This window comes from Panthera tigris, chromosome D4 (genome assembly GCF_018350195.1).
Source record: "Panthera tigris isolate Pti1 chromosome D4, P.tigris_Pti1_mat1.1, whole genome shotgun sequence".
Taxonomy (NCBI): Eukaryota; Metazoa; Chordata; class Mammalia; order Carnivora; family Felidae; genus Panthera; species Panthera tigris.
This window is the reverse complement of record NC_056672.1, coordinates 13,135,833-13,163,013: the sequence shown is the minus strand read 5'-3', so window position 1 is coordinate 13,163,013 and position 27,181 is coordinate 13,135,833. Positions and strand designations below refer to the sequence as shown.

General features: G+C 39.7%; 1 protein-coding gene across 1 annotated transcript in view; it reads left to right on the top strand.

The window, feature by feature from the left end:
• Nucleotides 1-27,181, top strand: part of LOC107179178 (transient receptor potential cation channel subfamily M member 3-like) — a 68,754-nt gene that overhangs the window by 15,562 nt on the left and 26,011 nt on the right. The window contains exons 3-4 of the mRNA XM_015535431.2: nt 1,397-1,521; nt 15,635-15,806. Coding sequence (XP_015390917.1) covers nt 1,397-1,521; nt 15,635-15,806 — 297 coding nt within the window. The remainder of the gene's footprint in view (nt 1-1,396; nt 1,522-15,634; nt 15,807-27,181) is intronic.

The window sequence follows — 27,181 nt, the reverse complement described above, 5'->3', positions numbered from 1 at the left end:
GATTAAATTTCCTGGTGCATTTTGACAGTTTCATGCAGTATTAGAACCCTTACTCTGTGCTAGCACGTGAGGCATACAAAGATGAAGTAAGACACTGACCCCCCCCAAACCTTCCCTGCAAGGAGTTTTGCCCTTAGAGGAGACAGCCTCATGTGGGATTGTGAATCTCGGAAGAATATGTTAGGTAACATACAGCACTGTTTGAGATATGCAAACTGCAATCCTGTTCAAAGGGAGGAAAAAATCAAATCCAATTGAACTTTCACATAGGAGATGGCACTAGGTGTGGATTTTTCCTTGAGGAATAGGTGGAATTTTGATAAGTGGAAATAACTTTTCTTAGAAAAGATATATCGTCTATAAAAAAATGATTATTTGAGAGGGAGGTTAACAGATTAGAAGTTGCATCTTTTTTAAATGCAATTTATCTTTATTAACAGATAAGAGAGAGGTTCCGTACCGTCTTGTAAACTGATTTTTTTCAGTTTAACTACAGTGAGGAAGGCCACAGTGATGTGGAAGGTCATTTATGACAGGAGAGGAAAACACTTTCATTGATGAAGCTAAAAAGCTGTATTTATATATTTTCAACATAAATTTTCCACGTAATATGCCAAGGTTTTCTTTGTAAGTAGGGTCTCCACCTTATATGTCAATAAATAGGAAGATGAAATAAAGGTTAACAAAATCTGAGCTAAGTAACTACTCTATTTGAATGACCCTAACTCATACACAAACTCTGGTATAGAGTTAATATAATATTAAGCATGGTGCTTTTTTATAGGATGTACTCATGGCACTGGTTCTTAGTCATACTAACATCATTATGCTTATAGAACAAGAAAAAGATTCCCTAAGTTTAAAGAACTGTATTCAATTTTTTCTTTCTTTCTTTCTTTTTCTTTTATTTTTTTAATGTTTGTTTATTTTTGAGTGAGAGACAGAGTGCAAGCAGGGGAGGGGCAGAGAGAGACGGAGACACAGAATCCCAAGGAGGCTCCAGGCTCTGAGCTGTCAGCACAGAGCCCAATGCAGGGCTCGAACCCATGAGCCATGACATCATGAGCCTAAGTCAGATCCTTAACCAACTGAGCCACCCAGGGACCCCACTTTTTTTTTTTTGACATTGGATGCTTTCTAATTTTTTTCTTAGGAAAAAAAGAATTTAAAGGAGAATAAGAAATGCATTGCTAGAGTTCATATACAAGTCCTGCAAATGTATCTGACATTAAAGCCATAAATTTATGTTCTCTTCTGAACACATGTAGAAATGTGTCAAAACTTTATATTCATTGTGTATAACCTTGTGAACCACCCTTATCACAGTTTCCTTTAGAACAATGGTGAGTAATTGCTTTAAAAAAAAAAAGAGTAATACTTCTCTTTTTCCTCTTAGGTGTTATTCGCCATGTTGGGGATGCCCTGAAGGACCATGCATCTAAGTCTCGAGGGAAGATATGTACCATAGGCATCGCCCCCTGGGGAATTGTGGAAAACCAAGAGGACCTCATTGGAAGAGATGTAAGTCCTAGAAACTGCCCCTGTCTGTGACTTTTCTTAAAGGTGATATCAAAAGAGCAAAATAAAATGAGAATTCAAAATATGCGTATTACAGTATTCTCTTAGCCCACACCTCCCACAATGAAATTCATGTTAGGAGTAGTTTACTACAAGACCATGTATTTTCCAAAATCTGTCTTTGTAAACTCCAATGTCAATTCTTATGATCAAAACAGGTCTGAAGTAAGATTTACTAACTATCCTCTTGGTTTGAATCAAGCAGTGGTCTTTCCTCACCCATCAAACCTTGCTAGTTCTCTTGACACAGTCCAGTTAAGATGAATTAACACCAGGTAACATAGAGCAGCATGAGTTCATTGACTGCAGTATTAAATGGGGACCCTCTCGCCCCAAGTCTCCAGCTTCTTTATTATTTGAGTGCCCTTCCACTAGCTCAGGAAAGCCACAGAGGAAGATGCTTTCCATTCAAGCTGTGGCTTCCCTGCTTGTGCAGGGAGTGTGCACAGCATCATTCTAGATCTTCCTTTCAGAAACTACTCATAAACCCTTGACCATACTCTGCAAGGTGCCAACCTCTCTTTCCTTTTCTCAGGTCCAGAGCCACACATTGACTGATCAGTCAAAGGGTTTTGCCAGAGAGAATTTATCTTACTTTTTCTGAGTCATCATCTTACTTCCATTTCTTCTAGGGTCTTGTTTTTGTTTTGTTTACCACAAACAGATTATCCACAAACTCCCTGAGAGGGTTTTCTCTCCTACTAACCACCAGACTTTCTCTTATATAACTCTTCTCAAAATGCCACTGATAGGAATTGTGCTTAAACTCTAATTGCCATACTTTATTCACTGCTTTTTCCACTGATAATTTTTACAATAAACTATTGGTCATTGCACCTCTACATCAGATCAATATAGTCTTCCCTTCCTAATCAAGGCCTGCCATGAAGTGTAACACATGTGCTAAGTAGTTTTTTTCCAAGTATCTGAGCCAAAAAAAATCAAAGAGGTTGAGAATTGATGGGTCTTAAATTGCTTCTTCTATTGTGCACTGAAACCATCTTATTTAACATTTTTTTTTTAACATTTTAATTTATTTTTGAGAGATAGAGACAGAACATGATCGGGGGAGGGGCAGAGAGAGAGGGAGACACAGAATCTGAAGCAGGCTCCAGGCTCTGAGCTGTCAGCACAGAACCCGATGCAGGGCTTGAACCCACAAACCATGAGATCATGACCTGAGCTGAAGTCGGACGCTTAACTAACTGAGCCACTCAGGCACTCCTGAAAGCATCTTATTTAATGTAACACAACATGTGTAATTTTTTTCTTCCAAATTTTTATTTAAATTCAAGTTAGTTAACATAGTGTAATATTGGTGTCAGGAGTAGAATTTAGTTATTCATCACTTACATGTAACACCCAGTGCTCATCACAACAAGTGCCTTTCTTAATGCCCATCTGCCATTTAGCCCATCCCCCTACCCACCTCCCCTCCAGCAACCCTCAGTTTGTTCTCTATAGTTAAGAGTCTCTTAAGGTTTGCTTCCCTCTCTGTTTTTTTCTTATTTAGTTTTTCCTTCCCTTCCTCTATTTTTATCTGTTTTGTTTCTTAAATTCCACATAAGAGTGAAATCAAACATACACAATTTTTAATGCAATGCAAAATACTTTGAATAAAAAAAATCAAACGTCATGAAATACAGTAGACAAACACTCTTTACATCCTTCAGAACCTTTACGTGATAAGAGGTGTCCATATCAATGCTACCAAATTACATGTAGAAACACTAATTTACTAAAAACAGAGGGTAAGAAATGAGGTCCTAGTTTTATCAGTGTATTATTCTCTTAACTAAAACTTACTGGCTGTTTTACAACACACATGCTTTGAGTATCTCAAGCAGCAATTTCCAAAGTGATATGTAGGCAGAACTGACCAGAAAAACAAGCGTTAGTAATTTTTTTCAGAGTATCTGCAACTAGTCTTTGATGAAATATACTTGAGTTAATCCTTGCCTCAGATTCCAAGCTGGCTTTGAAGTTGCTTATGAACTAGAGCAAATATATTTCTTAGAGAATTCGAATACGCTGAAGCACCCCTGGTACCAAAAGTACTTAATAGTGCATTTTGTTAACAAATGAATTAATTATTTAAAATGTGATGATTCAGAAGTCATTTTTAAATGTCCATTGCTTCAGGACGTCTTAGTATAAACCTGAGTTACTATTATTCAATTTTTGAGGAGGGGGGGAACCATTTTGGAACTTTCTTACTCAGATGAACTATGAATAAACAGCTGCTTATTTCTTTATTCAAGATAGAGTAACCAAATAATTACCTCAGTTGCCTAAACATTTGCCCACTGCCTTTTTGTGTCATTTTGTGTGTCTTGTAAATTCTATATGAGTGCAGAAAGATAGTACTTGCTTTGCATTTACTTGCCTTGCATGGTTGGAGAAATGACCCCTGATTCATCTTCTTCCAATTCGCGTTCTTTTCCTCTGATTTCACCTCTTCTTGTGCTCCTCCTTTTAACTTACTTTCTTTCTCCCCATATTTCTTCCCAGTGTTACGCCAATAGAAACTTACACATGCCTAAGCCAGTGAGGCTGAGTTGCACTGTCTGACTTCCCAGTGAAAAAATAGCCTTGACCCCAGAGGACAGTAGGAGTCACTCATGTTCAGTAAAATGTGCACATTCATTCTCCCTGCTCACAGGGGCCTGATAGAGGCACACCGTGGCTCATACAGATCCAGGTGAACCCTGCAGAGACCATCAAGAAAAGGATTGACATTGACAGATCATAAAGAACACAGGAAAAACAGTGAATTTTAGTTTCTTACTATCTTTGACCAAAGTCTATTGAATTTCAATCATTCTGTATATTCCCACCCTCCCCCTCAAAATTGGGGAGTTGGAATATGCATAGGCTTTCTCAGGGTCTTGAACAGTAATCGAATTTGTTTTTCACATTATAAATTACTCAGACCATAAATGCTGCTCTTGGTGTACCTGATTTATGACACAGTTTGAGGGAAATTTGTATATGTGTTTACTCTTCTAATGTTATGATTAAAAAGGAATATGGTGCCAGGTTGTCCTAAAAAGAAGTATTTGAATAAAGTATTAGTTAGTGGTCACTTGTGAAATGTCCCCCCAAAATCATTGAAGTAGAAGTCTTGTCCGATAAGCTTCTTAAGTAGTTATAAGAATTTCCATAGCTTAGCTTAATTTACTGCCTTCTGTCCTTTTCCTTTCATCATATATAGCAAAAACTACATATAATAAACATCAAGAAAATAAACCTTTTAGCATCAGACACCAGGTATCAGAGGGAAAAATACTAACACATTATTAAAAATCTTTACCACTTCAGAATTCTATCAAAATGCACTCATTTAAAAAAAATGATTTGTATTTTTGGCCTAGTCTGTGTGTAGATTTCAGAATAAGGTTGAGGTGGCACAAAATAATTTTCAAGGGAAATCTAGGAAACTTATATGAAATAAAAATAGGATAAAAGAAAGGCTCTACTTCATATGCCGAATATTTTATTACAGTAGGTTTATTTCCAGACAGAGAGAAAATGTAGATCTTTTTATTTCTGTGGGGCTGGCCCTCAGATGAGCACTTTGAGAAGCTGAACACTCAAGTAGTTCTATGGATATTCTAGTGATCCAAGTTGTAGACAAGGCACTTACTATTCATCTTAGCATTGATTACCCCTTTGGAATGGCACTATAAAGGCAAAGACTAGCCCTTAACATAAAGAAGAAAGATTAACTTGCCTTTAGGTCTGCTTCCAGATATTCTTAAGCATCTACCTCGCTTCACGTCTGATCTCTTGGCTAGATTTTAGGTTAGACTTTGAAGATACAGGGCATTAGCTTCGGATTCTCACAGCTCAACTTAGAGCCTCACATGTAGGAGGTGCTCAGACCATGAAGATGGATTGGGCATGATGAAATTCAGGCTACAAGGAAAATTGACATTACAGAAAAAAAAATATAATGATAAATCTTACCTAGTTCACAGCTTTACCACGGTTTCATCTCCATACAGGCCCCCAAGCTTGATTATACTTTAGTAACTATAATGAGGGCATTTTTTAACCAAGCATCTAAATATAAAACTATTTTCTTATGTAGCAAGTTAAGGTGGGAGGTGAATGATAAAGCTTCTATGTGTTGGATATGGGAGCAAAGAAGAATGGAATGAGAACAAGTCTTTCTGTAACCCTTTTGAGAGGTGCATGGTCCACCCAACTGAGGAATGAACTACCCTTGATTCTTCAAGTTTAAATATCTTCTATTTAACCAAACCTCCAATTAATAGATCAAAACAACAGAATTTGATGAGCAATAAGGCTACAAATATTGTAGACAGTAATAATTTTTTACCCTGCCTTTAAATGTGAAAGTGAATATTGTTCAGCTATTAAGTTTCACTACTCTGTCATTTCTCCATATGATTCCTACTGCCCCATTCTTTTATTACAACCCATAATCTACTCTTGAGTCAAACTAAGCTCAAGGCTCACCTCCACCAGATGTCTTCCATGACTAACTTCACCCATAATGTCATATCCATGATTATAATTCTCCTACAGACCTCCTCTTCCCCAATTTTGGTAAAAGTTCCTCAAAATTAGAGATTGAATTTTTGTTTGTTTGTTTCTTATCGGTCACTAATATGATATTTGGTGTGAAGGTGAGGCATTGACGTGTGACTTAAACTCTGTAAGGGTTGATTTCATCATCTTAAAGTGGACTCCAAAAATACTTGCTCTATATTTATACAGTCTGTATGAGCATAATCATAATAGTAGTACTTAGAACTTATTGAGCTCCTGTTTGAACTCTCTGTGATTGCATAGCTTAGGCTTATGAGGTATGTATCATTATGTAAGAAAACTAAGTAAGAGTTACTGTCTCCAAAGCCCATACTCTTTTTTTTAAAATACATATTCATTTATTTTTTAGAGAGCACAAGCAGGGGAGGGGCAGAGAGAAGGGTACAGAGGATCTGGGGTAGGCTCTGTGCTGACAACAGCAATGCCCAATGTGAGGCTCGAACTCATGAACTGTGAGATCATGACCTGAGCTGAAGTTGGATGCTCAACCGACTGAGCCACCCAGGTGCATTAACTAATAGTATGCCAAGTGATCTATAAGAAAATATTTAATGATGTTTTTATTATTAGTTGAGATACTGGCAACTATCTTATGCCTGTAAATTGGACTCAAAAATAAACTACAAGAATGACCAGAACTATTTTTTTTGTCCCTAGAGAATTTCTATCTGAACAGATAATGAAAATATCCCCAGTATAAAGTCAGGAAAGAATTTCCATTGAATTACGATTTTTCCATGACTCATTTTAGCCTTATATTTCCTTACTTTAGAAAACAGTCTGACCAGAATTGTTTCAGGTAATTGAACAGTTTGTGAATCATTTGTAATTTGTCTTTTCTCAAATCTAGATTAACAAAATACATGCCAAATTAAAAATCTAGCCATGATTGTAAGAAAAAGCACTTTTCATTTTAACTTGCGGATAAAATTGTATTTGGGAAGATTTCCAACACATCATCTTATGTGGTTATTAGATTATCATGACTTTCAATGATATCTTCTATTTCCCCCTGAAGTATATATTTATTCTGAGGATTTTATAACCTTTAACAGTTCTTATATTTAATTGGAAAGTGTTGTTTTGATGCCATCTCTATATTTCAGGCCCCCAAAACTGAGGTTTAATAGTGCATTTGTCACCTATTTCTCAGGCAAACCAAACAGGATTTCAAATTGTGAGCTAGGAAAACCTTCCAGTAGTGGTTCTCACATGGAATTTATTGGACTTCTAGGACTAGGTTATATAAGATGTATCGAGAGGATTCGAGAAGAGAAGTTCAGAGACAAGGAGACTCAGCCAAGTGTGTTGCAGTTATATAGGAGCTAACGCTAGCTAATCATGGACCATGTTCAGATTCTAGGCTACATTCACTGACATAGGAACTGCTGTTTCAGTGATGACAATGTTGAGCTTGGATTTGGATGTGCTGATTTCAAAGTTGCTTTGAGATATCTATGTGAAAATGTCCAGCAGGACAGTAACCTCCAGTATGAGGTGGAGTCGCAGAAGCAAGATCTGGCTATACCCTCAAGACTCAAGTGGCACCTGCATATAGATGAAAATTAAAGCCATTGTGGTGAATGGGATCACCAAGGGAGTGTATGTAGAGTAAAGGAAAGGAGGGCCTACACCTGGATCCTGGTGGTGTCCAATATTTAATGGTTAGGCAGAGGGAAACCAAAAGAAGGGCTGAGAGGTAGAAGCAAAACCAGAGGCTGTTATGAAAGCCAAGGGAAAAGTGTGCTCCAGGAGGATAGAGTGAAGGGCAATGTCAGGTACAGTTGAGAGGTGAGGAGGATGAGGACTTGGAAATGTTCATACAGTTCATCAAAACAGATGTCACTGGCATCACCAGTCAAAACTATTTCCGAAGAACGATGAAGGGGCTGGTCTCAAGTCACTGGGTCGAAGAGGGAGAAGGGGAAGAAGTAGAGACAGCCAACGGAAACTAACCTTCTCAAAGTTTAGCTCTGATGAGAAGTGATATGAGTAGCTGAAGGGAGCCATTATTTGTGAGATTTTTTTCTTCAAGGAGGGAGAGACTTGAGTCTGTTTATGTGTTGATGGTAGGGGAGAAAATAAAGGTAGTGGGAATATAATTGAGGAAATATGTCCTCGATCAGCCCCAAGATGATGGGGTCCAGAGCTAAAGGGAAGAGGAGCCATCTGCATCCTTGTAAATGAAGAAGAAGGAAAAGAGTATGTAAGCAAAGGGTTGGTGGCAGGATATTAAAGTGTCAGCCTGGACGTTTAGCATTTATCCATGAAATAATGATAATAATAATAATAACAACAACAACAACTCTCATAAAAGCACCACTTTTGTTGAGCTTAAAAATGTCAGCACCCATCACAGATGACCATTTAATTCTTATAATGGCATTCAGAAGTTGTTGCTTTTAGCATCACTCTCATCCTTCCGTATCACTGATGACAAAACTAAACACAAAACGATTAAGTAACTTGTCCAATCTTACATGACTAATAAGTCACATAGCTGGTATTTCAGCCTTGGCCATCCAGCTCCCAAGACCACATCCTTTCCTACGATGCAGTCTGACTTCTCCATGATCATAGCAATCATTTATTTGAATGCATATATGTGTTTTAGATCTCATTTAATCTTTACAGTACCCCCACTGAGGTGGTTATATTCATCATTAATCTCCATTTCCATATGGAGACTCTGAGATGCAGAGGGTAACAACCTGTGTAGGGTCACCCAACTAGCTGTTGTGTAGGTAAGGGAGTCAGACCATCTTCCCAGTGAGAAAAGATGGTGTGAGGAGTCAGACAGGTACACTGAGACAGTGGAGGATGGCAGCCCCTCCACAGCCCCAAAGCTGACTGGAGCCCTGGAAAGATGCAGGGGGGCTCTAGAGGTCATGAAATTACGATGCACCAGTGATTCCAGAATAGAGAGGAGAGAATACGTTTTGAAGTCTCAACATAACATTAATATGCTATGGTGTTGTCTAGTGCTGTGTAACAAATTACCCCAAAACTTAATAGCTTAAAACAACATTTCTTGTCTCATGGTTTCTGTGGGTCAGGAATGTATCAACAGCTTATCTGTGTGGTTCTGGTGTGGGCCTCCCTTAAGGTCACAGTCAAGATATCAGCTGGGGCTGCATCATGTAAAGGATCGAATGGGAATATGGTACCTTCTTCCAAGATGATTCACTCACATGGCTGTTGGTAGGAGTTTCCCACCATGTGGACCTCTCTAGAAGGCAGCTTTATTATGGCAGCTGGCTTCCCCCAGAGTAAATGATCCAGGAGAGCTGAAAGGAACCCTTTTATGACCTAGTTTCACAAGTCATACACCATCACTTCTGTTTTATTCTATTTCTTAGAAGTGAGTCACTGAATCCACCACAGACCAAAAGGGAAGATTTTCAGAGAATTTTTTAACATATATTAAAATCATCCCACTGACACGTGGTGACTTCTCAAGCAAGTAACCCCTTTTAGAACTCAAGGTCATTTTCCCACTGCTAGTAGGCTCTTCATGTGGATCGTCCATGGCTCCCCTCAGGACAGGGCAAAGGGAAGTGAGCCCATTAGAACAGAAAGCCTGTAATGAGGACACTGTAACCCTCTGCAAGCCCATGAGTTGAGGGACATGTTTGCAAAATGCTGTGGAACGATGTAATTGCTCATCCCGTGGATTTTGGTAGGAAATATGCAGATGAGGTATCTGGGCCCTCTTCGGGATAGATCCCTGGGTTTGATGGTTTCTTGTTTGGATTGCTGGGCTGGAGGCAGCATCTGGGTTTCATATGACCCTGCTTTATCCCTAGACTTACCGCCGGGCTGGCTGAATAGGAAATAACGGAGCCCAGTGTCCCTGTGAGTGCAGACCTCGCTATGATTTGAGGACACACAGTGCCTTCCTTTATTTGTTTTTCATCTCATCCTCCCAGCCCCCCTGTTCCTTTATCTCCGACACAGAGGCTGCTGCCCATGTCTCAACAGTATCCCCTCATCCCTCCCAGAGACTCAGGCCGGATCCTAAGAGAACCTTGCCCCACCCCTTTGTTTCCTTTCTCCAAAGCACAGACCCCATCTCGCTGCCTGCTAGTGCTTCTCCTGACCCCTACATGCTATGCAGTTCTAGGTGACCCATCTGGAAATCATCTCATCAGCTGTCAGAAGGATTTTAGCACTCAGCTGAGCCACTGGCAGAAATGTCCGGCAGCAAAACCAATCAGAATATCCTTTATGAACTTAAAATCAGGCTGGGCCTTCCATCTTCCCTCTAAATGCCTCCTGGCCTGCACAGGAGCATAAGTTCTACATGCTGCATAGAGTCAGAGGAAGGGTGTTAGTGGGGCACATTTGGGCCAAGAGACTTTACCTCTCTGAACATCTATAGTTTTGCCTATAAAATAAGCATGGAATGGATTAATCTATGAGAAGGTGTCTATCACAGTACCTGACATATAATAAACGGTCAATGAACGCTACTTTTCTTCCTGCCTAATGTGAAATCATAGTGCTGTTAGGAGGGAAAGGCTGATTCAATGTGCCACACGTCCCTTAGCCTGCTACTTGCCAGGGGCATGTTGATACATACCTCACCAGATTGTAAGTTCAGGGATTGCCCAAGGCCTGTGATTGATGACTCAAAAATCCAGTTTAGCTCAAGTCAGTTCTGTTCAGGAAAGGAGCTGCAGATGAGCACCCTGCTCTTGCATTGTGGAAAGGGCCACCAAAGAAAAGAGACCCCAGGACATGAGTGGACCACCTTTGTGTCAGTTTTCTGTACTCACTTGGAAGAAGCAAATGTACTTTTCAACACAGGCTGTCCAGACTCAATCCTACAGGTAGAAAGCCCTCAGAAATTATAGTCAAACCCTCTATTTTATGACAAACTACCAACCAAAAAGTTTCTTTCAATACGTATAATTTGAACACTTAGTGAGAGACATTACCTAGATGCAGGATTATATGTTTCCTCAAGCCAGCCCAATAGTCATCACATACATTTCCTCAAGACATTCTTAATGAGTGAATAAACAAAGGAATGAATGAGTTGAAAGACTTGTTGCCCAAGGTCACACATTAGTAACTGGAAGGAACTAGAACCTCCATCTCCTAACTTCCCACTGAGTACTCCTGAGTGAGACCAGAACACATGTGAAAATAGCTAGGAACACTCAAGCAGGTATCTTAGATCAGCTCCAAAATGATCTACTTAAGCCCATCCAGGGATAAGAAATGCAGCACGCTGACACCCACCCATAAAGAATGTTCAGATTTTCCATGACGCCTCTGGAGCGTTCCTCTCCTGGCATTGATAATGACAAGCGCATGACATAAAGGGCCTTCACCTTCCTTAACTTCTTACACACCTTCCACTTCATGGCTTCTCTTTCAGAGTCAACGTACACAGAGGCCTTGGAACCAGAATTTTACCAATCAGCCAATACACAGTGGTATACAATGTATTAAAGAGTGAAGAATTCTCTCATCTACCCTTGGGGGACAAGAAAGAGGGCAAAATGTTATCACTTAGAGGTATCCTGGCCCATGATACCCAAAGAGTGCAAAGTATCTAAAATCCATTTCTAAGCAAATTTCCCTTCTGGGTATACATAGTCCTGTATTTACCAATCATGCAAGACCCCTTTATATGTAGGCCTTTGTGATGTCATTCAGCCTTTCTCCTCCCAGGTTCCTCACCTGAAATATAAACACAGAAAATTGTTTGATTGACTCTTTTCTTAATTCTCTCAAAGATGGTACATAACCTGGACCATCCTATATTCTTAGGAGAGGTGGTCCATTATGTATAGGCATTAGGGCTTGATTCTCTGAGAAAACACTGGCTGAAAAATAAGCTAGAGCCTACAAGTCTGTCTACAAGTCCTGAACATGTCACATTTGTTCTTGTTATGCACTCTCATGCACGCACACACACACACATGCACACACACACTTTCCAAAAAAAATCCTTTTCTATGAGCCTTTAACAACAAAAATGGATGTGTTACCTCCAAAATGTTGTCAGAGGGAAGAATTCATCTGTGGCACAAAGACGTTATTATTTTCCTATTTGAGAAACATAACAGGAAGATCAGCAAATCTTTTGTAGATATGCAAATTGTAACTCAAATAAGAATAGACTGCTGGTATGTTTGTTATGAAGAATATTAAGTGGATTTGGTAGGCAAGTTAGGCCAAGACACATTCCTCTTCTGAAGTATTTGGGAAGTCGTTTCCACCTTTGCAGTTAACCCACAAACAATTCCAGAGCATCACCCTCTGAAGTGGCCTGAGAGGAGGTGACAAAGTAGAAAACACTTTGTGTGTTTTGCCAACTGACTGCTAATTTTTTCCTTTACTTCTATTGATTGATTTAAATCCCTTGCGTAAAACAAGAGACGGTGTGATTTGTCTGTCATTTTGTTCGCTAGTATAGTTGGTAAAATAAAGCCGAGCTTGAGAAAGAATTCACATTTATATATTGCCTGCCAGGAACCAGGCAAGGTGCCAGGTACTTTGCACCTCAAATCTCATCTAACCCCCATGAGGTAAGTGGTTTTTATCATTTCCCTTTTACAGATTAAAAACGTGTGCCTCAGATTCACACAGCCACTTGGCAGAACGAAGGGGACTGAAACGGATTTCCATGGCTCATATGTTCTGAGTTTTCCAGGGTTCAGCAGATCTTCCTCCAGTGATGACAGGAAAATAAATTAGGGCATTTAGTTATTTTTCAGATGTATATCCCCTGTTAAACAGCAGACAAAATCTCTACCGATATATGCGCACCTCTAACTTACCTTCATACAAGATCAAATGAAATGGAGAGGAGTTAGACAAAGAAGTTAAAATTGATGAGTGATGCTGGAAATTTGACCCTCTAGCCATGACTGATTCAAATGGACAGTATTCCCAAAGAGCTGGTACACCATGTTTCACCAGGAAAGAAGGTCAAAACTCAGAAGACTGAAGCATCACTGTCCTTAGAATCCTGTAGTGAAGGAAACATACATACAGAGTATAGTTAGATGATTTATTGGTGTTCTCTTCTCAGTTTGTGGTTATGTCACTTGACTCAGAATTATTTTCACTACTTTATTCATTCAAAAATTTGATGTTCACTGATGGTCCTTAATTAGTTCCCAGGAATTAGAAAATGTATTCTCATGTCTCACCTAGAACAAGTGTCTGGAATTCACTATCATGCATAGTTTAACCTCTAGAAAATCTGCTGTCCCCTGCCTCTCAAGGAAATTCTTTGGGTCTTCCTCCTTCTTGGCATGGTGCCTTGGAGACCTGCTGTTGGAAAAGAGAGAACAGTAACTACAGCATTTTCTTTTGCCCAAAGGTTCAATGCAGAGGCACTTTAAGAATAGGAGAAAGTCCGTCTGCTAAGCCTCTTTCAACAAAGCATTAATATTTATTAACTTGAACTGTGCTGTAGAATGAATGTTTTATGATCACAAATGAGTAACAACAAAATGGGAATTTCAACCACAAGCGACCCACTCTTCCAGTGATGAAGAACTCAGGATGGAGTTAGCACACCACTCTCTCTGTATTTTGGGGACTTTCATTCGCTCATGTAGACAAAGGAGTAATTGAATGCTGTTCGGTTACAGGAAAAAAAAGTCCCATCCATTACTGGAAACAATAATCAAAAAGTTATGAGTTTCCTTTATCATTAAGAGTCAACTAAAATGAAGCTATGAATTTATGTTATATTAATGCTACATTAACAAATAAGACATATATTAAAAGGAATGAAGGATATTTCAAAAGCTTAAAATTACACATTTTAAATTTAGATTAGATCAATTCCCAAACAATTCAGAAAACAGGGTTCTTTCTTTTTTCTAATTTTGAACAAAAGCATGCCTGTCTCAAGTTTTCCTGTTCATTCATTCACTATTTATTGAGTAGATTCTGTTTGCCAGGCACATAGAAATGGATTTTGAAATCAGCATCAAGATCTAAAAAATGACTTTTATGAGATCTTTACTATTAAAGACTGTCCTTGCTAAATCACTTTGTAATTTCTTTAACAAACTACTCAATCTTACTACAGCTTTTCATGGTGAGTTATTACATACTAAACATTAACAAGAGCATCTCAACTCTGTAATTAACGTACACAGTGCACAAAGGCAGGAAATAAAAACCCTGTAGCATTTATCTCTATTCTGTCAATTCTGATGATTTAGTACAGGGATAACTATACTGGGTCTGTGCAATAGTGTGCTTGTCCAATGTTCCATTTTATAGTCTTGAACGAAGTCTCTACCTAAATATTTTAGGAGATTTCCAAAACATCATCTTGTCTCCATTGTGTCTAAGCAGTGGGGGGAAGGGGAGTACACATAGTAAGCATAGATTTTGGAATCAGACCTGGGTGTAAATTCTGGGTTTGTGTGTAATACACTCTTGAAGAGCCTATTTTACCTCCATTGCTGTTTCTCCATCTACAAGTTCAGCAGAACAGCGTCATGCGGTATTGTTGCAAGGAATATAGATGATGTACGTAAAGCCACGAGATCTGGCAACTAAAACTCACGATAGGTTTTGCTCTTCTTTTCATATCAAAAATATGAAAGACCACCCTAAGAATGACTGTTTTAGGTAATATAATTCGCCACAAAATTAAAATAATGCAACCACAAAAAAAGACAGAGATGAACACTTTGATGCATATCCATTTCATGAGACAGGTATTTGATAGTCAACGTTTCCACTTAGATAAGGTGTCTAATAAGAACAGTGTTGATTTTTGACTGAACAGACCTTCAGATTACTGAATGGGCTTGACAGAAAGAGAACCCCGCCCCGCCTCCCATACTCCAGAACCATGATTGCTCTGCTGTTCCTATTAAGAGTATGGACGTCATGTGGGGCCCCTGGATGGCTCAGTTGGTTAAGTGTCCAACTCCTGATTTGGGCTCAGGTCATGATCTCATGATTTGTGAGTTCAAGTCCCGAGTCAGGCTCTGTGCTGATAACACAGAGCCTGCTAGGGATTCTCTCTCTTCCTCTCTCTCTCTGTCCCTTCCCTTCTCACTCTCTTCCTCTCTCTCTCTCTCCCAAAATAAAAAAAAATAAACATTAAAAAAAATATGGGCATTGTGTAAAAGAGAAAGAAAAAAACCAAGATTACTAAATGTTAAAATTATTTGTGGTTCATCAGCAGGCAAAAGATCGACGTCAACATGAAACCATCATTCACATGGCAGTTTTTGAGCCCAACTAGAGCACAAACTCTGTTTTCTGTATAAATTCGGCATATAAATACATACGTTATTCTTTATAATCTTGCTTGGACTGGGGAACACTGACTGTAACACTTGCTTCTACTCACCGTGCTAATATTTTCACCGTACCAAAGAATTGATTTTTCCTTCTCTCTCTGTCTCCTCTCTGTCTGGTTCTCCTTTTCATATTTTGCCCTTTTGTTCTCTGACTTCCGCCTCTTCCTTTTGAAACCCTGCAGGTTGTGCGGCCATATCAGACCATGTCCAACCCCATGAGCAAGCTCACTGTGCTCAACAGCATGCATTCTCACTTCATTCTGGCCGACAATGGCACCACTGGCAAATACGGAGCCGAGGTGAAGCTAAGGAGACAACTGGAAAAGCATATTTCTCTCCAGAAGATAAACACAAGTAAGTAGGCTACCCTTCCCACTGTTGCGCCTCCTACGAAGCATGCTGAAAGTGAGCAACTCAAAGTACACCTTGTGGCAATGTTATAAAAACTTGAGCAAGTTTCAAATGCAGATCATTATGTGTCTGCTGGGCCAGTGGTTAGAACCCGAGGAAGTCATCTGGAGGAGAAGACTAGACGCATAAGACGTGTGGTCACAGGATGAGTGGACGTTTGTCAGGCGTGAACAACTCAACCCACTCTGGGGTGTATGCATGCTGATACACTTCCCTTTCCAGACTTGTCCTACATCCTTTATACTGTACTTTAAGGAGAAAAGGCACCCTAGAGAAGTTGTTTCTATTTATTAAGCTATTTTTGGTGGCTAAAGTATTTTATACACACACACACACACACACCACACAGGTATATATACATACACACAGGTTTTGATCTCCACTATGCCTGTAGAAAGGCATTTCAAGGCAACTGATGTTCTGTAAACAAAAGTATCTTGTGTAACCATCTTCATGAACTTTCATTTGGTGTCTTAATTTGATGTATGCATTTATTCATCTTTAAAAGTATATGTAGTTATATATATGTGCATACGTATGTGCACCACATAATACATATCTGGTGGTTGCACTAAAATTACCTCTTAAGTATTCACATGTTATTGTGCCCACAGTTAGCTATGGAAAGGTACCATCGTGGAGACAGCAGTGCTCCCCAAGTTGTGAAGCAGCTTCCATTTAAAAGTAACAGAGGGTACCATCCCTCCTCACAAAATAAAGTTCAGTTTGTTCCCACAAAGTAACGCTTGAGGAGGATTCCGGGCAGGCTCAAGCTTCAGGGTAATTGTAGGTCCCACGAGGGAGACTTGGATCTAATCGCTTCAACTTTCAAAGCCTGCAGTTCCAAATAGCAAAAGATTCTCTTTGGCTGGATAAGTTTCCAAAAGCTCAGTGTGAAGTGTTTCAGCTTGTCCAAACGGCTGTTCTCCTCTCCGTTTTTTGCTCTGCATCTGTCCAGGATGGCTTTTCTTCGCCAGACCCACCTTCCTCCCAGAACTGGGATGTTCACCCTCTCTCTTTCTCATACTTCTCTTTTCTGGTTCCACCTTTTAGGTGTTACTCCTGTTGAAGCAGCCAGGTTTCACACTTTGATCTTTTTCACAGAGGAGTCTGGAATCGTACATTTTGGGGTAGGCCTGAAGTCCACACTGTATTAGGAAACTGTCTTCTATCTAAGAATCCCCAACTGTCTTTGGAAAGAGGAAGCAGCATTATCCCAAGATCAACATCTTTTGGAAAAAGAAAAGGATAGAAAAGACTTGAATCAATTCAGAAACCCATGGAGACCAAATGTAATAAAGCACTATAACCAATGGGTAGTAGGTTTTGTGATACTAAAACTGGATTGTATTAGGATAGTTGATAGGAAGGGCAAATGTTGTCTTATCAATGGTATCTGTTTAGATGTTGATAGGCTTAAGCATTAGTTTTTATACACCGTCAGGTTAAGAATGAGCCCCTAGATGGGAATGGCCCGAAAGATGCAGGATGGGAGCACGACAGACAAAGAGAAAATTCAGAGTCAGGTTCAGTGCTCAGCAATGAGGCAAAATCTGTTCAGACAGACAAAGCACGTCATTGTGCCAGGACCTGGTGGCAGCCAGGCCGGTTAGTCAGTAGTTAGGAGGAGAGCTAGGTATGCGGCTATATAAAGTACATACTCAACTAAGGGGATGCTAGGGGAAGTTAAAACCCAGCTAAGGCTCTGTTTGCCAAGCTCTGCACCTTACACGCTGCCCAAGGAAAGGAGACCTTTTTTTCTGATTAGTAATCCTAGAGGGAACACCTTTTTGTAATTTATGTGCCTAGAAGGGCACCTTTCTCGAAAGCTCACAGAGGTGCTGTATGTGTGGATGACCCTGCCGGAGAGGCCCAGAGGGGCTCCTGTACTGTGACCTGGCCTCAATGAGGAGCAGAGCCCAGCAGCATGGAGTCAAAGAGCAGGCCAAGGCTGGTCATGATGTTAGGGATGCTGGAGGAGTCAGGACCCTCTGCATGTGCCTCGTGCCATTTATAGGGAGCGTGGACCCTTGGTGGATTACCAACGCAGGAAGCAGCACACAGAAACATTGACAAGTAGGGGCCCATTCAAAGGAGGGGAGAAGCATGTACCCAGGTACCAAGCTCAGGACAAGGTCAGAGAAGCAGGCTAGAGACTCCTGAACGGCTTCAAGTCCACACACAGGATTACGTCTTCAGTAGGAGATGTGACCCCAAAGTGGGTTAAGTGACAGTAAACTGGAACAAGGTGGGGAGACAGGGGGAGCCAGATGGTTATTGGAATTATCATAATTTATAAACAGAATTTTCCTCCCTTCTTTGGGAACTGTATTTGAGGATTTGTAGAAACCCACAGGCTTTCATTCAGTGAAAATAATCAAATGGGAAGAGGAAGTTAAAGACACCCAGGGGAGATCTCTGAGGTCACAGGAAATAAAAAGGCTCTGGGTCAGCAATTTGCCCATGAGCTGTAGTGAAAAGTACCACGAGTTAGCTTTACAGCAGCTCTGTCCCTAAACTTCGTTGTGAGAGTGATCAGCTTATCTCAGCTGCCTGAGACTGTCTTAGATTTACCATGGAAAGTCCCATGTCCCTGGGTCCCCCAAGTGCCAGGCAAACCATGACTGCAGGTCGCCCTCCAAGTGAGCGACTCATGAATCTTTTTCTCTCTTTACTGCATTTACACCACAAAGCACGAAGGAGCAGAAAAGTGTTTAGAGCTTAAGGAGTGACCCATTGCTCCCTGAAGGAGAGAAGGAGCTTGAGGCCTTGATTCAGTTAGCAGCCAAGTGCCCCCTGAGAACACAGAAGCCTCCAGAACAGGACTAACAAGGGGGAAAGTTGACCAGGTTATAACAGGAAAGAGTGGAAGTAAGAATACAAAGCTTTATTGCAGTCCATGCCTGGTCAACACTTGAGAACAGCAACTCGACTTTCTAATGTGAACACTGTTTTTTTTTTCTTTATATGCTAATTAGCAGTAACGTAGTTCTTCCTATTAAAAATAAAACTTTGTGGCGCCTGGATGGCTCAGTCGGTTAAGCGTCCGACTTCAGCTCAGGTTATGATCTCACAGTTCATAGGTTCAAGCCCCGCATAGAGCTCTGGTGGTAGCCTGGAGCCTACTTCAGATTCTGTCTCACTCTCTCTCTGCCCCACCCCCACTCATGCTCTGTCTCTGTCTCTCTCTCAGAAATAAAATAAACATTAAAAACATATTTTTAAATAAAACTTTGTAAGCTCATTTTAAAAACCTCATTTACTTTTTTATTTTCTTATTCAAAAGTTAAAGAAATCTAAAACACCATTTTGGGCCCCAGCTTGGTCTCATGAAAATTAGACCCCAGACCACAATAATACGGCTTGTCACCCATTATACCTCGGATGACACCAGGGATGTCTGAACGCACTCAGAGTTTTTCTTATCAAAATGCCATTCTTCCTCATCACTTAGGACTGACTGCAAACCACAACAGCCTTTCAGCAAGTCTGTTTCTTACTTAAAATGACATCATCTTCTGAAGGTATTTTTCTTAAATATTAAGTGAATCCTGCTCAGGAAACCTTTAAACCCTTTCTCAGCAAAATGCCAATTATTAATGATAGTGCATTACAAGCACCAGCATCTTAGATTTTTCTAAGCACTCTGGCACCTGTTACCTTGTCTCTCCCCTGCCCTCCCCTGCTGTGAGCTGTCCTTTCTGAAGTACTATTGCTCGTTACTGAAGGACTTTGTTTTTAGAAGAGAGTCCTTTTGGACCTGAGCGGTTACCTGCTTCGGAACACTCTTCCATCTGCAATTTCCTAAACTTCACATTTACCATGCAAAGCCTCCAAGCCTAACAAGCCTGACAATCCCAAGCCTGCCTTTTAGGATACAGGTATTTCTTGGACCCCTGTTATACACCCGTCCTGGCTAAGGTCGAGGAAAGCAGCTGTTGACAGTTCACTGAGCTTAAGTCAAGAGGGGCAAACAGAGTAATAAGTAAATGAGTAAACAAACAAATATATGATGTCTGGTAGTAAAAAGAACAATTAAAGAGAGAGCAGAGGAAGGTATAGGACTGTGGACCTTTAAGCACGTGTTTGCACACATGCACACGTGCGCATTGGGAGGATGATGGAGATTAGGTGGTCAGGAGGGGCCTCTATGAGGAGGTGACTTATAAGCAGAGACCTGAATGAAGTCAGGGTGCCCACTGTGGGGAGAACATTCTGGGGAGAGCTAAAGTAGGACAAATGCCCAGTGGTTTGAATGTGGTTTGAAATAGAAGGGCAGCGACAGAAGTGGTACAAAGTGGTTGGATTCAAATATATGCATACATATTTTCTCAACTGATCTTTTTTTTAATGTGAAATATACATAATGTAAAACTTACCGTTTGGACCACTTTTAAGCATACAGTTCAATGGCATTAAGTGCATAGACATTGGTGTGTAACCATCACCACTATCCATCCCCAGAACATTTTCATCCTTGCAAACTGAAATTCTATACCCATCAAACACTAACTCCCCTTTACCCACTCCCTCCAGCTCCTAGTCACTACTCTTCCACTTTATATCTTTATGAATTTACCTGTTTTCGGTGCCTCATATAAATCCTACAATATTAGTCCTAAGACATACTGTGAAGGCAGAATTCAAGAGGACTTGCTAATGAAATGAGCGTTCAGGGCAAGGACTAGACACATCAAGGAAACTGCATGGCCCTTCTTAGCAACTCTGGTGCATTCTTAAAACAAGGCAACTAGTAAGAGCCCCAAAGGAGTAAGCTTTTGCAGAAAAACAAGGGAGTTAAGGACCCATCTCTAGGGAATTGAGACAGTCTCTATGAGAGAAGGAGGCGATGAGATTCAATGCACAAATAAAGAGCTTGGCCTTAGGACAAGGACAGTTTCATCCATCCCTTCCAAGCAGGAGGGAAGGCAAAGTATTATGGACTCAGAGGTGGGTGGGACAGAACATTCTCTGCTGGGATGATCAGGTATTTTCTCTGCAGATAGTTGCTTTATAAAGAAAAGCATAGAGGAGATGATCACCAAGAGTGTGGAAGGGGAGGAGATGGAGGAGATTAAGGAGAGGAAAGAACTGTGTTAATGTAGAGACAGGGAGAGTGACTGGACCAGGGAAATGTGGCTTTACCCCACAGTACCATGGTCCCAGTCAGCATTTGTGGTGGTGAATTTCAAGAGGCATGAATCACCAGGGCTGTGTGTTTTCTTTGCAGCCATGTTCAGCTCAAGTAGTGGAACAGACATAAAATTGGGTTAGGTACCTGTTGGGATTTTGCCTGGCAAATAAGAGGAAGAGAGAGAGCAAGGGAGTGAGGCCATCTGTACTCTGTAATCCTGTATACCTGTATCCCAGAAGTGTTATCAGTGTCTGTGGATGAAAGCCACGCTGCGGCTGAGATCCACAAGAACATAAAATCATTCATCTAAAAGATTAGACTGAGGTTCAGGGAAGTGACTAAGAGAATTATCAAAGGTGACCCACCCCTTTGGTTAACATTTCCAAATACATATACTAAGTTTGAACTATTTAAATAAACAAAGGTACATAATCAACACTTACTCATATTTATTTTATTGCTGTCCACATAGTCACGTACATGGAGGCAACTTGGCACATTGCTGGGAACATAGTAGCTGTGCAGGAAATATGTATTAGCTAAAAGACAACCAAGGGCCTGCTCCAGAAAGTAGCATATAAGCAGCCTAATGGGACTTTACAGTCCTGAGCATATTTTTTGCACACATTTTTATTGTTACAAATATTCACATACAAAAAAAATGGAGAATATTATGATAACCTCCGTAACTATCACCTAGCCTCTACATTTATCAACCCTGGCCAATCTTAGAATCTCTCTCTATATACCCGCCTACATCCTTCTCTGGATAACTTTGGAGGAAGTCCAGACAGCATATCATGTCACCCAAAATGTTCAATATGAAAGCACTTCTCTTAGGCTTTCTTTCTCTGTGAACGAGTTAACATAGGAATCAACATATGAAAGGATTTGGGCATGTGGCAGTTCAGAAACACTGTTCCATTTTTACCTTGCTGGTGGTACAGCGGTCCCGCAGAGGGAAACCATGTCCCATGCTTAGAGAGCCTGGCTGTGATGGATTCCAACCTGAGACTAGATGCTCTCATTTGAAGCCTGTCAGAGTCAAGGGTATTGTTGATCACAATATTTTTACCACACATCAAACCTGACTCTGCTTGGTAAGAAGAAGCCATTGTATCTCTGTAGTTGCTGAAAAGATCCAGAAAGAAAATGAGGTTCCAGATTATGTTCTGGAATATATCATCAAGTCTGTATTCAACATTATTTGTTAAAGAGTAATTGATTTTAAAATCTTGACCATTGCAGCAATAACCAGAAAAATTTTTTTCTATATTGTTGAGAATATATTCTACACCCTACTTGTTCCTCCTGCCTGAATAAACAGAGCAGGATGGAGAAAATGTAATCTTTCTTTAGACATCGAGCTATTCCAGTGTCTTGGAACAATCATGGTGAATGTCAGTTAGGATTGTTGAATACTGTATTTGGTGGAGGTGTTAGAACTTGCGCTAAATGTGAATTGGCCCAGAATATATCTTACACTTTAAATTTTCTTCTTGTAAGTTACCATTTTATTCAAAAAGGGGATTGAAAGAAGAGGACAGAAATCTAGTTATCTTTGGGCTCTATTTGATGAAAATGCTATTCTTTTCCTGTTTGAATTTTATTTTAAGTTTGCCTAAATGCAAAGTTTTGTTCAGACTGCATATCTACTTACATTGTGAACATCAATTTAGGTTGTAGGAAATTTCATTATGAGGCTAGAAATTTCTGCCTTTGTCATCTCCATACTCTAAAGTGAAATCTATGTCAGACTAAATCCAGCCTAAGGGATTATGTCCCCATGGGAGTCATTATAGACACATTTATTTTTTGCGATACTAATTAATGGGAGTGTCTGGGTTGGTTTAGATTTCCATAACCAGTACTTTTGCTACTGTCAGGGTTTGCTTGAAAGAGAATTTGATTCTCCACATTTTCTTTGCCCCAGAGTAATGACTGACATTTGAGTGTAGCCTCATCTGATGAAGATACCAAGAGTACTTCCTCTAAAGCAGCAGATTAAATTGGGCTTGGTATTTCTAAGTACACAAGTAGCACAAATGATTGCAGAATTCATAAAGCATAATCACATTTGGTATTTGAGGATATTGCTGTTTAGAATTCTCTAAGAAAGATGTATGTTTTATTATGCAGTCCCTAAGCCAACACACCTATCTATATACGATTGGAGGCTTACTCACCCAAACTAACAAAAACAATAATAATAGTGTCTCCCAATGGTACAAGGATGTCACCCCTAATAAATTATGCTTTATTGTGAAAGCAAATATATCCCCTTTCCACTGAGTTATACGATACATGAGCCACATAAACATACTAATGCACAGATTGAGTCAATACTGGTGAAGTCCGATTGGTTCCAAGAGATTTTATTTTAAATAGCTCATCTCCATGACATGACACACACTAATTTAAAGCATTTTGTTTCTGTGAAATTTCCATAATCAGAAAAAAGTACTCATGACTGCATCGTTTATAGCCTACTTCCTTTACCACCATTTTTGGTGATAATTCTTAGACATGACTATAGCGGTTGACTACTAGGGTGACACTGGTCCCCTAGGAGTCATTTAAAAATATCAGGGGACTTTGGGGTTAGCAAAATTTCTGGCCTTCCTGAATGGCATGAGAAAGGAGGCAGGAAAGTTCATATTCTACCTTGTACAGAGCAGTTTCACATAAAGACCTGCCTGGCAGGTCTTCAATCACTTGACTTATGAAATGTCAATTTCATAATTGTCAATCACTTGACTTATGAAAACACTAACCCAAATGTGTTTCCTTGAGTTTTCTTTTTTTAATTTTTTCCAATCTTTCCAATAGCCCACACCTGATTTGTCAAGGCCCCACCCTGCCCAGATACTCTGTTCTAGTCTAACGACTAGAGAAGAAGCCGCAATAGTGAGACAGCAGTGAGATTTAAAATCTTGACAACCTGCGAAGACTTTGGTTTCCCAAAGCAACAGAATAGGCTGAATGTCAGCCCTAGCACACGCTTCACATCCTAACATCATGTGTCATTGGGAAGTTCTTCCTTATATCTGACTTCATTTGCTCTGAATTTGTTCTCTCCTGGGTGAGGACCAAACTCATTATCTAACTTTGAGCTCTCGGCATATTTGAAAATGGACTTGAGTTGACCTTTCTGCCACAATGGTTACAAGGAAGCTGTTTTTCATTTGAAGAGACATACCAACTTAACAGGCAGAACTGACTCATGAAGTAAATCGGATCAGTATTTTTAATTCAGCAGCACCCGCTCTGAGCACCACTGCTTTATATGTTTCAGGCATGGTGACTCCAGAAACTTGCTTAATGCTGGGAGCTCTCCTGTCAGGGTCCCTGATACTCAGAGAAACCCTACAATCCACAGTTATTAGCTGATGTGGGGACAGAGGCAGAAATTTTGATTTACCCATAGGCCCCTGGAGAGCCTCCTCACCAGATGCATTACCCAGGGAATATTTTAATAAACCAAGGTGCTAGAAGAATAAAGAGTTTGAAATTGAATAAAAAGAGAAATCTCATTTTTAATTTATAAATTACTGCGAATTTGGGGGGAAGCAAGGGAGCGGGGCAGTAATATAAATCTTGAGTGAATGAATAGATTGGTCATATAGAATCCCATGAAGCAGAGCTTTTAAACAATTCGCCTTCCATTTCTAGTATTTATTTCCCATTCCCTGGACTGTAGTAGACCCCTTATATGTATTATTTTTCTATGTTAAATTATGAAGCCATCTTACCCTGGAAATTTAACATAGATTATCTAAAGAGTACCTTTGACATCCCTAAAATTGATTACCAGCCTCTCTGACACTCAAACTAACAATGTTATGCATAGTAAGTGCTCAGTGAAGACTTGCTGGTTTCACATGACAGATGTTTAAGTGATTTGATCCCATCCTATTATTATAAGAAATGTGTGAATTTACAGCTTCAAAAAAAAATCCAAAAATATTTTAGCAATGGCAATATGACTGAAATAAGCACATAGTATTTCAGGGGGTTGTATTAAAGGATTGAGGTCATTTATATATAAATAAATGGTATATCCTAAACACTACACATATTATTTTATTCTTATTATGATTAAGTCAGTCTCATTTCTTTGTATTTATGCCAAATAGAGAAAGACTAAGCCTGAAGTGGTCAACAATAGCACAGAGAGAAAGACAGGCATATGGCCTATGAGTGACATGAGAAGGTTTTTTTGAGAGTTTTCTATTTTGGAGTAGGTTAGCTATGTACACAGTAAGAGGTTAGAGTTGGCAGGAGACCATTGGGTCCCTTGCTCATAGCTGGCATTGCAAACCTAGCATGACACTTTTCCTATTGAGTCTTGATTCAGCTCGGAACTATTTTGAATTCACTAGGGCACAGGTTCTGCTGCTGTAACAATGGCCCAAAACAATGGGTGCCTAAATGAGGCTAGAGTTTATTCCTTCTATATATGATATTCTGAGCAGGAGTCCAAAATTTATGTAGTGGCCTCACAGTGTTAAGGACTCAGATCCCTTCTTTCTTTTGCTCTTTCTATCCCTGTCTTCATGGCCCGTGGGAGTTTGCCATCACATCTACATTCTAGCCAGAAAAAAATCAGGAAAAAGGAGTAAGGGAAACTCATACCCTTTCCCTTTAAAGTCACATTGAGGAATTCATACACACCATCTTGGATTACATACTGTGCACCAATATTTGGTCACATGCTTACACCTAGCGAAAAGGGGATTTGAAAATATAGTCTTTATCTTGTACAATTACATAGCTAGCTCAAATCCCATCACTATGAGGGAAAGGAAGAATAGATATCAGGGTACAGATAACAGTTTTTGTCGTATCTTTTCAGCTTAGCATTCCAGATTGTTGTTAAGAAATGGCCAGAGCAGTCACATGAGATAGAACATATCTGCCATTCGTAAAAAAGATTGCCTATAGGTTCCAATATGTTCACTGGAGAGGCTTGTCCATAAATAGCTCCTGTAGCATATGCTTGGTACCATGTTCTTTCACTACCTGTGAGTTTTTTAGTGATAGGTGGTTGAAGGGTCTTGCACTGGCTCTGGAAATTATAATTTCCGCTTGAAATTGGTTTGAGATGAGATGTTTCAAATTATAGAGATTATTTTAGACCATTCTCATTTAGTTACCTTAAGTTAACTAACTCAAACAGATCCCCTAAGCCTCAAAGTAATTGCCTATGCTGTGCTATGCATATTGCATGTGTATGCCATAATGGATCCTTGATGGAGCCACATATTTTGTTGTACATCATTTGGTAACATTTTAAATCCCAAAATATTAAAAATAAATTAAAAAGATTCTGTGTTTCTATGACACTGCACTCTTGATATGAATGTTTCAAAGATAAACCCTGGAAAATAATTCTCATGTGACCTACACATGACTGTATTCTTGGTAATGAGCAGGAAGATGGGGATTGGGCAGCCTCTCAACTCCATACATTATAACAGGACTTCAGTCCTGTTGGGAGAAAAGGGCGAGGGAGCTAGCTGTCTTTGGGAATAAGAGCATCTCCTAACTCTGTTGAGGAAATATTTGAGGAGACCTGATGAGCAGATGAGTTTCTTATGGATTTAAAGCCCTCTTATGCCAATTATACAATATGACATTCCTACATTTTAATAACCCCTAAGTGACAACCAATAACTTGTCAAAACATAACTGAAGAGCTCTTAAAATGTTTTGAATGACAGTAAATATAAAATTGAGAGTATTTGCTGACACTGACAGTTATAAAAAGATTAATTTATGGAGCTTCTCTTAATAAATGGTGAATTGGGTCCCTTTAGAGACTGGGATATATGTGTCCTTATTCATCTAACCCTAGTTGGTTTCTTTTTTCTTTTTTTTTTTTAGCTTGTGTTTTTCTATACATCTACCTTTGTAAAACCACAAAGGTAGATGTATAGACAGTTGGAATTTATCTTCTGTCTTGCTAAAGGAATAAAGCTAGGAAGATCTAATGCCTTACAAATTTAATGAAACCACAGGCAAGTGCTTTGAAAACAAACCTTACCTTTCCTCTCTGGATACTCCATATGTGGCACAGTTATTTTCCCCTGTTTCTGTCTTGCCTGGTATATTTTTCCTTCTTCTTATAAACCAAACTCAGAGTTATTATGACTTTTCCATTCACATAAGCTATGTCACTGTA